Below are 18,597 nucleotides of genomic sequence, written 5' to 3' on the forward strand. Positions count from 1 at the left end.
CCCACAAGGAAACCTCTCTTGATTAGGCTGCTAGGTGTTGCACTAAGATTGCCATAGTGTTTTAAGAAGATGTTCTACCTAGGGCTGTGGAGGTCATGACATTTTGTCAGCTGGTTATTGTCATGCAATAGACAGCCGATCTCACGGTAACTGACTATGAATTTATGAATTGTTTACGAGGTTACCACGAATTACCATGAATTGTTTACAAGGTTTAATGTTTGATTTGTTACATTAAATAATTAAGTAATGCCTCGAAAAAACTATGTCAATCATCAATTTCTATCGCCAGTAAGAAACTGCTAGCCATTGGCTGCTGACAACTGCTAACTGGCAAGCACAAAAACAGTGAACAACTTCGGGAGTACAGACCCCAAGAAATCGGCCGTTCGCCCTCTAGTGCCAAAAGTAAGACCTCTCGAAAATGCAGAGTCAAAGACGAGAATATTCTGTCAAGGAAGTTTTTTCTTCTTCTTTGAAATAGAGGCATACTAAAAGAAAATAAATGTGACGTGTAAAATATAACACATTAGTGCATTTATTAAAATTCTGGATGTGAATTCTGGACTTAAACAATTAACTATGCAAATGAGCAAAAGCTGTGTGCATTATGCAAATAAACGCCTGGGCTATTAATTTAAGTTTTATGGTAAACACTTTTAGCATCTCCAAGCCTCAACACATACAAGCCGCTGATGCTTTCTTTTTGGAACATCTACATTTAAAAAAAATGTATAATAAATATTATACACCATCACAATAAATCAATGATTTATTTTAGGCAGGACTAAAGAAACATGATATGAAGAAAATGTATTTCAGAAGAACAGAAGAGTTGGCCTACTGTATATTATCTGGCTATGCACCATGCCATAGGCTGTAGACTTGTTCATTTAGCAGACACGATAAGCTTAAGTCCTGTGCGATTATTTTATATTATATAATTATATAGTAAGAAGAATACACAATCATTATTTTAATTCCATTTATTTATTTATTTTGGGGGGGGGGGCTTGGGCTCATATATGCATAACCTCTAATATGCGCATGGGTGTTTTGAATTAATCATCACCTTAGAAAGCACTGTCCATTTCATTATGTTAGGCTTTCAAACAACATCAAATCAAATCAAATTTTATTGGTCACATGCGCCGAATACAACAGGTGCAGACATTACAGTGAAATGCTTACTTACAGCCCTTAACCAACAGTGCATTTATTTTAAACAAAAAAGTAAGAATAAAACAACAACAAAAAAGTGTTGAGAAAAAAAGAGCAGAAGTAAAATAAAGTGACAGTAGGGAGGCTATATATACAGTAAAATAAAGTGACAGTAGGGAGGGTATATATACAGGGGGGTACCGTTGCATAGTCAATGTGCGGGGGCACCGGCTAGTTGAGGTAGTTGAGGTAATATGTACATGTGGGTAGAGTTAAAGTGACTATGCATAAATACTTAACAGAGTAGCAGCAGCGTAAAAGGATGGGGTGGGGGGCAGTGCAAATAGTCCGGGTAGCCATGATTAGCTGTTCAGGAGTCTTATGGCTTGGGGGTAGAAGCTGTTGAGAAGTCTTTTGGACTTAGACTTGGCACTCCGGTACCGCTTGCCGTGCGGTAGCAGAGAGAACAGTCTATGACTAGGGTGGCTGGAGTCTTTGACAATTTTGAGGGCCTTCCTCTGACACCGCCTGGTATAGAGGTCCTGGATGGCAGGGAGCTTTGCCCCAGTGATGTACTGGGCCGTACGCACTACCCTCTGTAGTGCCTTGCGGTCAGAGGCCAAGCAGTTGCCATACCAGGCGGTGATGCAACCAGTCAGGATGCTCTCGATGGTGCAGCTGTAGAATTTTTTGAGGATCTGAGGACCCATGCCAAATCTTTTTAGTCTCCTGAGGGGAATAGGCTTTGTCGTGCCCTCTTCACGACTGTCTTGGTGTGTTTGGACCATGATAGTTCGTTGGTGATGTGGACACCAAGGAACTTGAAGCTCTCAACCTGTTCCACTACAGCCCCGTCGATGAGAATGGGGGCGTGCTCAGTCCTCTTTTTTTCCCTGTAGTCCACAATCATCTCCTTTGTCTTGGTCACGTTGAGGGAGAGGTTGTTGTCCTGGCACCACACGGCCAGATCTCTGACCTCCTCCCTATAGGCTGTCTCATCGTTGTCGGTGATCAGGCCTACCACTGTTGTGTCGTCGGCAAACTTAATGATGGTGTTGGAGTCGTGCCTGGCCATGCAGTCATGGGTGAACAGAGAGTACAGGAGGGGGACTGAGCACGCACCCCTGAGGGGCCCCCGTGTTGAGGATCAGTGTGGCAGATGTGTTGTTACCTACCCTTACCACCTGGGGGCGGCCTGTCAGGAAGTCCAGGATCCAGTTGCAGAGGGAGGTGTTTAGTCCCAGGATCCTTAGCTTAGTGATGAGCTTAGAGGGCACTATGGTGTTGAATGCTGAGCTGTAGTCAATGAATAGCATTCTCACGTAGGTGTTCCTCCTACAACTACCATGTTTTCCACTCAGTTTCAACCTGTTATTGAACTTCTTTCATCAAATTGATCTTCACAGTGAGGTGAGTTTTAAAAGTGCATACTGTTTAGATGATGTGTTTGATGTGATTTCCGAATGCATTGATGTCAGAGTGGTTAGAGGGACAACAGAGACCTGAGTACCAGGCCATTAGGACCTGATGGTTAGAGGGACAACAGAGCCCTGAGTACCAGGCCATTAGGACCTGATGGTTAGAGGGACAACAGAGCCCCGAGTACCAGGCCATTAGGACCTGATGGTAGTTAGCAAGCTGGGTAATGCCAAAGCATGTCCAGAGTGCATAAAAAGGAGATTACCGTGACTCAGTAGTCATGTGGAATTTTACTGAGGCCATGACCCATGACTGCCGGTGGGGCGGTAATATGGTGACCGCAACAGCCTTAGTTCTACCTTAAAATGTTCACTCACCTCACTTTTAAAAAATAAAATAATGGAATCCCTTAAACATTTAATAAAATATTTATAGCCTTGCCGGTGGAAAAGTAGAATAAAGCCAGGGCTTTTAATATGGGGAGAAATAAGCTAGAAACAGAACAGAAGCAACAAAACGTGTATTTGTAATGTAACAACATCGTTGTAGTTAGTGGTAAAGACACAATAAGCTGTAATTGGGGGAAGATCTCTTACTAGTGCAGATGGTTGTAGAGACAGGTTCACTCTGTTCCCCATTGCTCAGCACAGTTGCAACACTAACAGGGTACTCTGTGCCGGGTTGCAGGTTTGAGAAGGTTTTGTGGCAGTCGTCAGTATTGGCTGCGAGGGGGTCTCTTCCTGGGATGCAGTTGGATATGAAGAAGTGCTGTGGGACTTTCCCCATCCCTTCAGCCTTGGACCAGCGGAGAGTGAAGGAGGTATCGTTCAAATTGTCTACCTTTAAGTCTCTGGGTGGGACCACTGCAACAAAAAACAATATTTGTTTAGAATAGAGGATGAGCTGTTTTTGACAGAGAGTCCAAAAATGTCTCTAGGAATGAATGAATGATGTAGTCTGAATAAAAACACAAGTTAGCCTACTGTACCTGTGGATAGGGATGCTGAGACACATCTGCTTTGGCTTCCATCTTCTCCCTCTGTAGCCACGTTGAACTGGTACTTTTTACCAGGTTGGAGACTGCTTATTTCAAGATGATGCCCACCTTTCACTCTTGTTGACCTTGTTTCTCCGTCAACCCCAGGTCACTCTGAATGTCTGTGGTCCTGTCAGCCCCTGAGGAGAACTCCAGCTCAGAGACACTGAATCTAATGTCAGCAACAGGACCTGGATGTCACCAGGAGGGGGCAGCACTGGTGAAGGAATAATGAGAGAGAAACAAACTTTATTGACAATAAATGTACATAAACATGTGTATTATTCATCCCAGCAGTTAAGGGACAACAATTGATATCTTACTAAATGTATCCTCTTAAATTGAGATTTAAATTAAATAATATTGTTTGGGTCAGTTTATTACGTGTTTCCACATATACCTACCATCATCTGAGGCCAGCATTGTGTGATGGTCGCCAACACAACTCTTAAAGTGTGAGAACAAAATATGAATCAGTCATTTCTTTAAAAACACAGAACTTGTTACTTTGGTAAATGTACAACAGATATTTTAAAATCAAGATACATCAACTGCTTTTGACATACAGGTAACTGCCAAAATAAAGGAAACACTTGAGTAAATGATGGAACAAAGTATATTGAAACCAGGTGCTTCCACACAGGTGTGGTTCCTGAGTTAATTAAGTGATTAAAACATCCCATCATGCTTAGGGCCATGTATTAAAATGCCCAGGTACCCATTATTTTGGCTACCATGGCTAGAAGAGATCTCAGTGACTTTGAAAGAGGGGTCTCAACGGAGCATAGGGCCTTTAAAGGATGTGTGTCTGTCGCCAGGGTGGAACACTTATATAGCAGATGCTCTTATCCAGAGCGACTTACAGTTAGTGAGTGCATACATAATTTTTTTATTTTTCATACTGGCCCCCCGTGGGAATCGAACCCACAACCCTGGTGTTTCAAACGCCATGCTCTACAAACTGAGCTACATCCCTGTAATGGCTGCGAGGGGGTCTGTTCCTGGAATGCAGTTGGATATGAATGCAGTTGCCCATTCCCTCCCCTACCCTGGACGACGCTGGGCCAATTGTGCGCCGCCCCATGGATCTCTCGGTACCGGCCGGCTACGACAGAGCCTGGATTCGAACCAGGATCTCTAGTGGCACACTTAGACCACTGCGCCACTCGGGAGGTCTACAATCAACAAAACACCAAATTATATAATTTATTGTGGAAGAACTCCAATAGAGTTCCAGACAGTTGTAGAATCTATGTCAAGGTGCATTGAAGCTGTTCTGGCAGCTCGTGGGGCCCAACTCCCTATTAAGATACTTTATTTAGGCAGATACCTGTATAATCATTTTACATTTACATTTTAGTCATTTAGCAGACGCTCTTATCCAAGCGACTTACAGTTAGTGAGTGCATACTTTTTCATTTTCATACATATTTCTCCACAGCGTTCCGACTTATACGGGCACTGAAGTTTTGAATGTTTTGCCACGGTGAAAGAAACAAGCACAATTGCACGTTTCATTGCATAAAAGAAAGAAAAAAAAGACATGTTCGGATAAAACACTGACGGTGCCGTCACACATTGCAACAATAATTCTGCTGATACTGTAGCTGATCAACTTTTCAGCGTCCTCAGAACTGTACTGTACAACCCTGAGTAATGAAACAAGATGAAACCCAATGCCATGTCGGTCATCTTTTAGGAAATTGTATTAGCCGGGTCATTCCTACAATGTGGTGCATTTTGGACCTCATAACTTGGAGAAAAAATAATAATAATTTAGTGTAGTATTCTATCAGAAAAAGGACGTCTGACTTTCAGAAAAATATATTGGTCAAACTCAGGCACTTAATTTTTTTGGTGCATTTTCCAACTTGTTAGGTGCATAATCCTAACAGGGTGGAAACTAACTGGGTGGACATTTGTTGTCTAAATTAGCCATAGTTTTGTGAGTGAACAAGTTTGAGCTAGCATAATGTTGGACCCTTGAACATGATTTTAACTTCTCTATCAAACATATTTTAACATTTTGAAATGTGGTTAATTTTCATGTAGCTTTAGACCATTGTTTCCCACCAAAGAAATTATGATAATTCCTGAATGTGGGGTCATTGTAGGAAAGGGTGGTTTTCTTAAATGGAGATTTACAAACTAACAGGGTGGAAAGTGATATCAGGGACACACAGAACATCTTAAATACAATAATAATTAATAAAAAACATTATTGATGAGAGAATTTAACTTGGACTATAAAATAATGAAGAAAGATTAAATATTTTATGGCTTATATTTCTTGTGGAAATTGATGAACACCACCCGTGGACATGGCAAAAACACCAACATCCACTGAAGAAAAGTGTTCAAAATACATACACTTCCCTTTCAAGATCCATATTTTTGTGTTTTTAAGGACGGCGGACCTTATATTTAAAGCCTTTTGGAATCCACATTTTAAACTAAATAAGAATTGATATTTCCTGGAGACAGAAAACGCATTGTAGAAATGATCCAGGCCTAGGCTGGACACCAATTCGACCTAACCTGATACAGTTTATGTCGAATTGACGTCAAAAGATGATTTCCTTTTGCATTTAAGTTAACCCTAACCCGTTTCCTAACCTTAACCTTAATTATCCTAACTTGCTGCATAATTTATCCTAACCAACCTGCTACGAAAAGTCAAACCTGGTCATTTCTGACAAATGGTATCCCTTCTAGCCCAAACGCCCCAACCATAGAGAATGATAGAGGCCTCTAGCGGCCAAAAGGCCACGTTAGAATGGGCAGCGCCATTGAGGGATGCCATCATATTAATGTAGTCAACTGGGTGGGACTTCCAACATCACTGGCTGAAAAAGAAAATGTACTCCTTTAAAATGGAGATAGCCTCATCGGCGCTGCCCATGATGTCAGAGATGGTAAATAGAATAGATACAAGGGTGAGCCCTCTATCTAGCTCAATGGTTCCAATTTAAACCGAAAGTGGTCGCGTTTTTACGCGTCCATGTTGTCCGGTTTGACTGGGTGCAGCTGCGACGGGAAGTCATAGGCCATGTCTGAAATCTGTATTGCCCACTACTTACTAAAAACACTCAATTTTCGAAATGCATACCTAAAATGCCTACTAATTAAACATAAGTATGGGTATTCGGACACAACCACTAAAAATGTACCGCAAGTCAATTAGGCCTACAGGGCACTCATCGACATGACCACGTATCAACGTTTGAAAGAAACAGTGTATAGACACGATTGTCTATTGTTTCTTTCGACATAAGCATGTATTATTTTAGGATAAATATATCGGCTTAATAGATTACATCTCAGCGTCAGATCGCTGTGTAAAAGACAACACCTTTCGTAGACTTCCTTGTGCGCACTCCGCCATAGTGGGCCTAGTTGGGTATTTGTCATTTTTACCTGGAAGTCATAGGCCATGTCTGAAATGTGCATTGTCCACTACTTACTAAAACTACATAGTGTACTAATCGTAATACGTACTATTTAGAACGTACTGTTTAGTAAAAATGTAGGCCTATGCACTAAGTACACTGCTTCCCCTCATCTGATAACCATCTGTCAAACACCTGAGTCTGTAAAGACGATTATCTTAAGTGTGGAGCGAATTCTACCAAAGCCAAAATGAGTATAAAATCCTAGCATTTAAAGCACTCAATTTTCGAAATGTTACATTATTTTCGAAATTTCACATAATAGGCTATAAAAAACGCGCTATTTTCGCATACCTAAAATGCCTACTAATTAAACGCAAGTATGGGTATTCGGACACCGACACAGTAAAAATGTACCGCAAGTCATTTAGGCCTACAGGGCACTCATCGACATGACCACCTATCAAAGTTTGAAAGAAATACACTGTATACGCACGATTGCCTATTGTTTCTTTCGACATAAGCATGTATTATTTTAGGATAAATATATCAATATATCGGCTTAATAGATTACATGTCAGCGTCAGATCGCTGTGAAAAAAGACAACACCTTTCGTAGACTTCCTTGTGCGCACTCCGCCGTAGTTGGCCTAGTTGGGTATTTGATATTTTTACCTGCCATTTATTAGAAAGAGAAGTTAAAAATCGGGCATTATTATGTTCACGTTTCGTTGGGATAAATAACAATGCACTCCTAAAGAATCTTACACCTGACTTATTTAATAAAAATATGAACCTACCATTTCTCCTGCTGTCATGAAGACTCGGGTAAAGCCACGTAAAAGAGTTGTCGAATTGACTTTCGTCTTCTTCTTTGGTATAATGGCATTCGCAACAATTGTATCTGCATTCCGCCACCTACTGTACAGGTAGATAATAAGGATCATTGCAGTGCTTCTGCTGTTAAGTCTTGAAGGCCCAAACACGTATCGGATGCAGATATAATGCTGTCCAGCTTCTTGGACACTTGTGCAGTACAATGAATAACTGTGGCTATAAATACTACAAAATGCACCTTCTTCACAATAAGTCTATCCAGATCACTTGGTTGATGTATAACATGTGCAACTGGTTGTGGTGCATCCACCGCCATATCTTCTTCAGAACTGTGGCATCGTTCCCCTTCAACGTTCTTCACCGCCTCCACATAGGATATTTGCTTGATAGCTCAACCTCTTTCACCCTAACAGGGCACTCAGGGAATTCGGAAATTTGATCCCCACCACAGTTTCAACATTTTACATTCAGACTCTTCAATAACATATTCCTTCCATCTGTAAACACTTGAAACATGGCCACACTTTATACACTTCTTGCATTGCAAAGGGTTTTGCACGAACGCTCTTAAGGCATATCTTACATATATCCAAACTTCACATAGGGTGGTAAATACTCATCAAACACTCTTACGGCGTATCTTATACATCACAACTTTACATAGGGTGGTAAATTCTCAAACATCAATAGTACAGATAAACTTTGCTCATTTTCCCCATTCTTCATACGGGCCAAGCGACGTGCATTAACTACTCCTGGATTTTTTTGCCTAAGATATTGTTTATCAATGTCAAACGGGACGCCGGAAATAGCACATTTTACCAGTGACATGCTCTGAAAATCAAAGCTTTTAACCTCATGTGTCAATCATTTCTCGAGCCACAATGCACACTCCTTTTGCTGTTTAGATAGACACGATATCAACATCATACCACTCCTGGTTACTATGATATCAACACCATACCACTCCTGGTTACTATGATATCAACACCATACCACTCCTGGTTACTTTGACTGCATCCACTTTTCCCAAAGCCTTCTTCACCACGCAAACTCTATTTTAAATATTTATTCTCCATTAAAATATTTGATCAAGTTGAAATGTCTTCAACTCTTGGTTAAATGGTGTTAACATACAGACATAGAAACGAATATAGACCAGAAAACATACAGTATTCTTATTAGCTTTTCGTCGTCCCTGTGACAGTTGTAATCACTCCTTTGATCCTCTAGGTGGAAGCAGGGGTCTTTGTGGATCTGATGGTCCTAAATGTTGTCAGAAAGCAGACATGATAAGAGTGAAGGAGCTCATGGATGATTTCAAAGCGGTACAGAGTCCCAATATTCATTAAATTCAATGTGTTTATGATATAAAGAGATTGGTCACAGATATTAAATTACAGAATTAATTCTCTCAACCCACTTTTTTCTACACTTTTCTTCCTCTCTCTTTCATCTCTCTGTCTCCCTCAGTCCTTTTACTTTCCATTCCCTCTCCGTGTTCAAAGTTATTGTAGTTTATTTGGGCACAATCACCACAATTAGAAATACTGTTCATTCAATGAGTTGTATTTATTTAATTTTTTTTCCGATAAACAATTGATATTTTTAAAAGTATTTAATGATAAATCGTGTACATCTTTGTTTGTGTAATGTTTAGCAGATGAATCGAGATATGTTGCATGTTTCTATAATAAAATAATACTGAGATTTTATAAATAAATCAGAAGTCATTCTTTACATGTTCTTTGACAAAGATGCAATACACTTTTCTCTCACATACTGTATAGTTGTGTCATTGTGTTTATGTGAATGAGTCCTTGCAGCAATAATCTCTATATTCAAACAGGTCAATGATTGCAGTGCTATAATACCAGAAATACCAGAAAGTATTCATACCCCTTGACTTATTCCACACTTTGTTGTGTTACAGCCTGAATTCAAAATTAATTAAATAGTTTTTTCTCTCTCACCCATCTACACACAATACCCCATAATGGCAAAGTGAAAACATGTTTTTAGAAATGTTTGCAAATATATTGAAAATGAAACACAGAAATATCTCATTTACGTAAGTATTAACACCCCTGAGTCAATACATGTTAGAGTCACCTTTAGCAGCGATTACAACTGTGAGTATTTCTGGGTAAGTCACCAAGAGATTTGCACACCTGCATTGTACAATATTTGCATATTATTCTTTTAAAAAAATATTCGAGCTCTGTCAAGTTGGTTGTTGATAATTGCTGGACAGCCATTTTCGAGTCTTGCCATAGATTTTCAAGCCAATTTAAGCCAAAACTGTAACTAGGCAACTCGGGAACATTCCGAGGCATCTTGGTAAACAATTACAGTGTATTTGATCTTGTGTTTTAGGTTATTTTCCTGCTGAAAGGTGAATTTGTCTACTAGTGTCTGTTGGATAGCTGACAACCAGGTGTTCTTCTAGGATTTTGCCTGTGATAAAGCTGTATTCCACTTCTTTTTATCCTAAAAATCTCTGTACTTCTTTGCGATGACAAGGATAACCATAACATGATGCAGCTCCACCATGCTTGAAAATATGAAGAGTGGTATACAGTTATGTGTTGTGTTGGATTTGCCACAAACATAACACCTTGTATTTAGGACATACATTGAATTTCTTAGCCACATTTTGAGCAGTTTTACTTTAGTGCCTTATTGCAAACAGAAAGGGATACCTAGTCAGTTGTACAACTGAATGCATTCAACTGAAATGTGTCTTCCGCATTTAACCCAACCCCTCTGAATGCGGCAACTGAGTTAGGAAGGAAGCCTGTATCTTTGTAGTGACTGGGTGTATTGATACACTATCCAAAGTGTAATTAATAACTTCACCATGCTCAAAGGGATATTCAATATCTGCTTTTTTTTTTTACCCATCTACCAATAGGTGTCCTTCTTTGTGAGGAATTGGAAAACTTCCCCTTTTCTATGTGCTTACATCAGTGTTTTAAATTCACTGCTCGGCTGAGGGACCTTACAGATAATTGTATGTGTGGGGTACAGAGATGACAAAACACTATTAGTCATGTTAACACTATTATTGCACACAGAGTTAGTCCGTGCAAATTATTATGTGACTTGTTAAGCACATTTTTACTCCTGAACATATTTAGGCTTTACATAACAAAGGGGTTGAATACTTATTGAATCAAGATAATTCAGCTTTTCATTTCATTAATTTTAAAACATTTCTGAAAACATAATTCCACTTTGACATAATGGGGTATTTTTTGTAGGCCAGTGACCCAAAATCTGAATTTAATCCATTTTAAATTTAGGCTGTGACACAACAATATGTGGAAAACATCAATTGGTGTGAATACTTTCTGCAGGCACTGTATGTAGTGTTTGACAGTGTACAACTACATTCACGATTTTAATTGGCTGATGCGGATTTTGAGACAGAGGCAAAAAGTTTAATGTTTGTTAAAAGGGATCCCTGTTACCATATTTATTTACATTTATTGTTGTATGTTACACATTTACTTATGAGCAATTCTAATATCTTATAGTGAATATTAAGGCGTTATAAATGTTTTACAGGGCATTATATGTGTATGCGTCATAGAAATTGTTACTGGATATTTAACTTGTGTTGCAGAAGATGTCTTCAAATTTAACCAAACAGAAATTACCATATCAAATCTGATCTCATAAATTACCATATATCTGATCTCCTACAGTACCATATCATATCTAATAAATTATATGTGATCTGATCTCATACAGTATCATATCTGATCTGATCTCATATCATATCATAACATATCTGAACAGATCCCCCAATGATGTACCCAGGAAGGTTGTGGGTGGTGGAGAACAGATCCCCTAATGCTGCATTCAAAACACCTGGGAACTCAGAAATCTCAGACTTCAGTATGTTCAAGACACCTGTTAAGGTGTAGATGTGTTTAAATTATGTTGAATATAATAATAACCTACATTTATCAATCTGACTCCATTATTATGTGAACGCTATAGGTCCATAATGGTATCCAGTGGGTATAGCTAAGGTTGGAGCCTTAGAAGATGCACATGTTTAGGTTTTAAGTTCAAGTTTCAGAATACTTCACAGAAGTTCTAAATGTGAATATTTCATCCAACAGGACTATTGTGTTGCTAGTTGGGCAGAGTTTGCTCTTTTGGGACTATCCCATCGGTTCCTTTGTACTGGGTAAGCTAAGTAAAAAAAATAAACAACGAACATTACCAGAGAGAGGTCAAAGACAAAACTGATCCTAGATCAGCACTCTTACTCTGGGATGCTTTGTGAATACGGGCTCTGGTCACATGTCCATGGATGACACAACCCTTCTAGTGGTCAATTCTGGTACTGCTATAACTTTACTGATAACGACTGTTTTCTATCTATTAACTAAAGTGTTTTTACTGTACTATGTCAACTAATAACTGACACCATTTAGAAGGAAAACATTGGAGTTACTATTCATACATTACAACACTTAGTATTACAGTATTCCTGACAAGTAAATGACATACCTGGATCACAGTATATAGATGTATTTAATCAGTAGAATGAACACATGGTACATATGGAACAGAATGGAAGCAAAAATAGAAAACTACTGCATTTGAAATGGATTGATAACTGTAAAAACTTAAATGAAAACAGAATCTTATTCAATTGTTATATGCACACATTAAATGGTAAAAATTGTAAATATAGTTTAAAAAAAGGTCAACCACAGTTAGAGCCTACTAGACCACAGTTAGAGCCTACTAGACCACAGTTAGAGCCTACTAGACCACAGTTAGAGCCTACTAGACCACAGTTAGAGCCTACTAGACCACAGTTAGAGCCTACTAGACCACAGTTCCACTCCACTGGGCCTGATGAACGGTGGACAAACTCCACATAGCCCTGGTCTCTTTAAAGACATCAAATACATCTTTCAATGTAGATACACATAGAAACACGTTAGGCCTAACAAAGGGAAAACCAGTGCAACTCCATAAGATAGGGGCTTACATTAGTTATTATAATTAGACTACGGTGTGAACGGTTTTTCACACACCCAGTAATTTGAAGTACATTTTACAACCTTCCAACTCTTCAATGGGTCTGATGCCGTCTGTGAGATCTCAATACAAGCCACCTCGTCATTTAAGTTACTTGGTTCCCCTTCCATCCAATAGCTATAAACAACACAGAGAATCAGAGTTTAATATCATCCAATGGAAAATAGAGAATCAGACGGTTAACCTAGTCTCCAGGCTCAATTGCTACCATTCGACAGAGAGTGAGAGAGACATCTGGCTGAGGACAAGATTATCGGACTGTAAAAAGTAATTTATTACAACAGAAAAAAAGGCCTCCAGAACCTGTTCACTTACGTAGGTTTAAATGCTGTGTCGTCAACCCACTCCCAGATTCCGTTGATTTTAGTTGCACCAATCCAGACATTTTTCTTTAATCGATGGATAAATATCTATAATATCATTTTGGAAGAAAAACAATGACCATTATTTAATCTCCACAACAGAGAAACACTTTTACATTTTTATAATTAATAATAGTAGTAGTAGTCTAATAGTAGTAGTAGTAGTAGTAGTATAATGTACTGAGCCTGGTCAATAGAAATACAAGGGGATTTAGGATGTTTGAAAAGGTCCTGAGTACTTTGATATATGCCTTCTTCAGCGCTCACAAAAAAATACAAAAAAGTTGCCGAGCACTGGTGCAAACTCAGGAAGCTTGGAGGGGAAGCGTGCTCACACCACACAGACCAATCTGCACTGACGACTGCGCCACGGCAGTTCACAATGCTCAGGCAAGAGGGAGAGTACTTGATGGAAACAGAGCGTTGTTTTTAATCATTTTAGTTTGAAGCCTTCCCCAACCAATTGCCCTAACCTTAACCCCTAACCATAACCCTTTGAGTTGTTTCTGTTTTAACCCTGTAACCTCACAGAATTAACCCTGTAACCACATGGAATGAATGCGTCACAAATAGACTTTGATCCAGATTACGTCGAAGTGAAACCATGAGATCAGGTTGCAGCCTCAGCTGCTATACTATAGTATAGGTATAGATATAATCTCATGCAAACTTGCTTTGCTGGCAGGAAGTATATTCTATAAATTGACAGTGACATGAACATTGGTGATACAATTATTTACACATTGAATACTAATCAGAGATGTAGATAATGATTAATAATTATAATAATAAAGAAACAGTAGTATTATAGCATTACTAATGTATTCTCTATTACCTGTTCTTCTCTGCTGTTTATAACAACCAACTCTCCACCCATTGCTCTGCACTGCTGCTGACCGTCCCCACCTGTGTCCCTTGTGGAGGAGACATAATAACAGCTGGTGCCAAACTTCCACCATTCATTCAAACAGGGTTTCTCTGAAATAAACGAAATAGAACAGCAGGCATTTCAAAGTCTACAAATAAATTACATCTCTTCTAAGTATGAAATAAAATGATACTTGTAAATTAAGAAAATAAAAGACTGCACTCACCATAGTACCTAAGCCTGGTTTTTAACTGGTCTCTCTCTGTGGTCCTGGTATTTAGAATATTCTGTAACTGGTCTCTCTCTGTGGTCCTGGTATTTAGCTGGTCTCGCTTTGCAGTGGCATCTGTAAAAGGGAAAAGTCAATCAAAATGTGTAACTGTCACAACATTGACTACAAATGTTTTAGTTAAAAAATAAAAAAAAACACTTACAGGAAACCCACAGGCCTATGATCACAGCCAGTAGAACACACACTGCAGCAACTCCAAAGGGTCTCTCCCACCACTGAAAATGTACTGAATCACAAATTATTAAAGTAAGATCTTTGGTAATGTGTTAATGTGTTTTACTTGTATCATCAGTGCTTTATTTGAGCCAGATCCTGCGGGAACAGGATCCGACACCTCTCCAGTTTGGACTGATGCGTTACAGAACCTATTTGGCCGGATCCGCTACCTTTCGTGGCTATGAAAAATAATTGTTACTGTTTGCAATGTAAAAATTATGATTAAAGCGCTTAATGTATCCTCGTTAATTCTCCTGCCCCCTAAAATAAAATGCAATGTGAAGATGTCGATTTTCAGCCCGCGCCTGATATTCTGAGAATACTAAACTTTTAACTACTTTATCACACATTGTTATTTCACATTATGGTTCACCCGATATGGATGAAAATACCATCAAATTAAAGCTGACGGTCTGCACTTTAACCTCATAGTCATTATTTCAAATCCAAGCTTTTGGAGTATAGAGCCATAAGAAGAAATGCTGCACTGTCCCAATAACTACAGAGGACACTGTAGATAGGGGTAAGGTAGAGGCAGGTAGACTCAATATTAACAGAGGACACTGTAGGGTAAGAGAGCATAAACAGAGGACACTGTAGGTAGGGGGTAAGGTAGAGCAGGTAGACTCAATTAACAGAGGACACTGTAGATAGGGGGTAAGGTAGAGGCAGGTAGCCTCAATATTAAAGAGGAATGTGATAGTGACTCAATATTAATGAGGGAGGTAGAGGAGGATAATATTAACAGAGGACACTGTAGAGGAAGGTAGAGGCAGGAGCCTCAATATTTTTATTTTTATTTATTTCACCTTTATTTAACCAGGTAAACCAGTTGAGAACAAGTTCTCATTTACAACTGCGACCTGGCCAAGATAAAGCAAAGCAGTGCGATAAAAACAACAACACAGAGTTACATATGGGGTAAAACAAAACAAAGTAAAAAAAAAATACAACAGAAATACATATATATACAGTGTGTGCAAATTTAGCAAGTTATGGAGGTAAGGCAATAAAATAGGCTATAGTGCAAAATAATTACAATTAGTATTAACACTGGAATGATAGATGTGCAAGAGATGATGTGCAAATAGGGATACTGGGGTACAAATGAGCAAAATAAATAACAATATAGGGATGAGGTAGTTGGGCGGGCTAATTTCAGATGGGCTGTGTACAGGTGCAGTGATCGGTAAGGTGCTCTGACAACTGATGCTTAAAGTTAGTGAGGGAGATAAGTGTCTCCAGCTTCAGAGATTTTTGCAATTTGTTCCAGTCATTGGCAGCAGAGAACTGGAAGGAATTGCGGCCAAAGGAGGTGTTGGCTTTGGGGATGACCAGTGAGATATACCCGCTGGAGCGCAGACTACGGGTGGGTGTTGCTAAGGTGACCAATGAGCTAAGATAAGGCGGGGATTTGCCTAGCAGTGATTTATAGATGGCCTGGAGCCAGTGGGTTTGGCGACGAATATGTAGTGAGGACCAGCCAACAAGAGCGTACAGGTCACAGTGGTGGGTATTATATGGGGCTTTGGAGACAAAACGGATGGCACTGTGATAGACTACATCCAAATTGCTGAGTAGAGTGTTGGAGGCTATTTTGTAAATGACATCGCGAAGTCAAGGATCGGTAGGATAGTCAGTTTTACGAGGGCATGTTTGGCAGCATGAGTGAAGGAGGCTTTGTTGCGAAATAGGAAACCGATTCTAGATTTAACTTTGGATTGGAGATTCTTAATGTGAGTCTGGAAGGAGAGTTTACAGTCTAACCAGACACCTAGATATTTGTAGTTGTCCACATACTCTAGGTCAGACCCGTCGAGTGTAGTGATTCTAGTCGGGTGGGCGGGTGCAAGCAGCGTTCGGTTGAAGAGCATGCATTTAGTTTTACTAGTGTTTAAGAGCAGTTGGAGGCTACTGAAGGAGTGTTGTATGGAATTGAAGCTCGTTTGGAGGTTTGTTAACACAGTGTCCAATGAAGGGCCAGATGTATACAAAATGGTGTCGTCTGCGTAGAGGTGGATCTGAGAGTCACCAGCAGAAAGAGCGACGTCATTGATATACACGAGAAAAGAGTCGGCCCAAGAATTGAACCCTGTGGCACCCCCATAGAGACTGCCATAGGTCCAGACAACAGGCCCTCCGATTTGACACATTGAACTCTATCTGAGAAGTAGTTGGTGAACCAGGAGAGGCAGTCATTTGAGAAACCAAGGCTATTTAGTCTGCCAATAAGAATGCGGTGGTTGACAGAGTCGAAAGCCTTGGCCAGGTCAATGAAAATGGCTGCACAGTACTGTCTATTATCGATCGCGGTTATAATATCGTTTAGGACCTTGAGCGTGGCTGAAGTGCACCCATGACCAGGTACGGTGGGATTCGAAATGGTCGGTGATCTGTTTGTTGACTTGGCTTTCAAAAACTTTTGAAAGGCAGGGCAGGATGGATATGGGTATGTAACAGTTTGGATCTAGAGTGTCACCCCCTTTGAAGAGGGGGATGACCGCGGCAGCTTTCAATCTCTGGGGATCTCAGACGTTACGAAAGAGAGGTTGAACAGGCTAGTAATAGGGGTTGCGACAATTTCGGCGGCTAGTTTTAGAAAGAAAGGGTCCAGATTGTCTAGCCCAGATGATTTGTAGGGGTCCAGATTTTGCAGCTCTTTCAGAACATCAGCTGTCTGGATTTGTGTGAAGGAGAAGCGGGGGGCATGGGCAAGTTGCAGCGGAGGGTGCAGAGCTGGTGGCCGGGGTAGTGGTAGCCAGGTGGAAAGCATGGCCAGCCGTAGCAAAATGCTTGTTGAAATTCTCGATTATTGTAGATTTATCGGTGGTGATAGTGTTTCCTAGCCTCAGTGCAGTGGGCAGCTGGGAGGAAGTGCTCTTATTTTCCATGGACTTTAGTGTCCCAAAACTTTTTGGAGTTAGTGCTACAGGATGCAAATTTCTGTTTGAAAAAGTTAGCCTTTGCTTTCCTAACTGCTTGTGTATATTGGTTCCTAACTTCCCTGAAAAGTTGCATATCGCGGGGGCTATTTGATGCTAATGCAGTACGCCACAGGATGTTTTTGTGCTGGTCAAGGGCAGTCAAGTCTGAGGAGAACCAGGGGCTATATCTGTTCTTAGTTCTGCATTTTTTGAATGGGGCATGTCTATTTAAGATTGAGAGGAAATTACTTTTAAAGAACAACCAGGCATCCTCTACTGACGGAATGAGATCTATATCCATCCAGGATACCTGGGCCAGGTCAATTAGGAAGGCCTGCTCGCTGAAGTGTTTTTGGGAGCGTTTGACAGTGATGAGGGGTGGTCGTTTGACCGCGGACCCGTTACGGACGCAGGCAATAAGGCAGTGATCGCTGAGATCCTGGTTGAAGACAGCGGAGGTGTATTTAGAGGGTAAGTTAGTCAGGATGATATCTATGAGGGTACCCATGTTTACGGATTTAGGGTTGTACCTGGTAGGTTCGTTGATAATTTGTGTGAGATTGAGGGCATCTAGTTTGGATTGTAGGATGGCCGTGGTGTTAAGCATATCCCAATTTAGGTCACCAAGCAGTACGAACTCTGAGGATAGATGGGGGGCAATCAATTCACATATGGTGTCCAGGGCACAGCTGGGGGCTGAGGGGGGTCTGTAGCAAGCGGCAACAGTGAGAGATTTATTTCTGGAAAGGTGGATTTTTAGAAGTAGAAGCTCAAACTGTTTGGGCACAGACCTGGATAGTATGATGGAGCTCTGCAGGCTATCTCAATAGATTGCAACTCCACCCCCTTTGGCAGTTCTATCTAGACGGAAAATGTTATAGTTGGGGATGGAAATTTCAGAATTTTTGGTGGCCTTCCTAAGCCAGGATTCAGACACTGCTAGAACATCAGGGTTGGCGGAGTGTGCTAACGCAGTGAATAACTCAAACTTAGGAAGGAGGCTTCTGATATTTATGTGAAGAAAAC

General features: G+C 40.2%; 1 protein-coding gene and 1 long non-coding RNA gene across 2 annotated transcripts in view; both read right to left on the reverse strand.

Annotated features, from left to right (window-relative positions):
• Window positions 1-3,724: 3,724 nt before the first annotated feature.
• On the reverse strand, window positions 3,725-7,869 carry LOC123486518. Its single transcript, XR_006659395.1, has 3 exons — window positions 7,806-7,869; window positions 4,021-4,063; window positions 3,725-3,833 (listed from the first exon to the last, which is right to left on the reverse strand). It is a non-coding gene; the product is annotated as an uncharacterized LOC123486518 (long non-coding RNA).
• Window positions 7,870-12,374: 4,505 nt separating this feature from the next.
• LOC121554703 (fibronectin-like) overlaps window positions 12,375-18,597 on the reverse strand; it is a 34,205-nt gene continuing 27,982 nt past the window's right edge. Inside the window, exons 8-12 of the mRNA XM_045217839.1 lie at window positions 14,574-14,657; window positions 14,366-14,485; window positions 14,107-14,249; window positions 13,225-13,319; window positions 12,375-13,026 (exon numbers count right to left, since the gene is read on the reverse strand). Coding sequence (XP_045073774.1) covers window positions 12,879-13,026; window positions 13,225-13,319; window positions 14,107-14,249; window positions 14,366-14,485; window positions 14,574-14,657 — 590 coding nt within the window. The 3' untranslated portion in view covers window positions 12,375-12,878. The remainder of the gene's footprint in view (window positions 13,027-13,224; window positions 13,320-14,106; window positions 14,250-14,365; window positions 14,486-14,573; window positions 14,658-18,597) is intronic.

This window comes from Coregonus clupeaformis, unplaced genomic scaffold, assembly GCF_020615455.1.
Source record: "Coregonus clupeaformis isolate EN_2021a unplaced genomic scaffold, ASM2061545v1 scaf1249, whole genome shotgun sequence".
NCBI classification, from domain to species: Eukaryota; Metazoa; Chordata; class Actinopteri; order Salmoniformes; family Salmonidae; genus Coregonus; species Coregonus clupeaformis.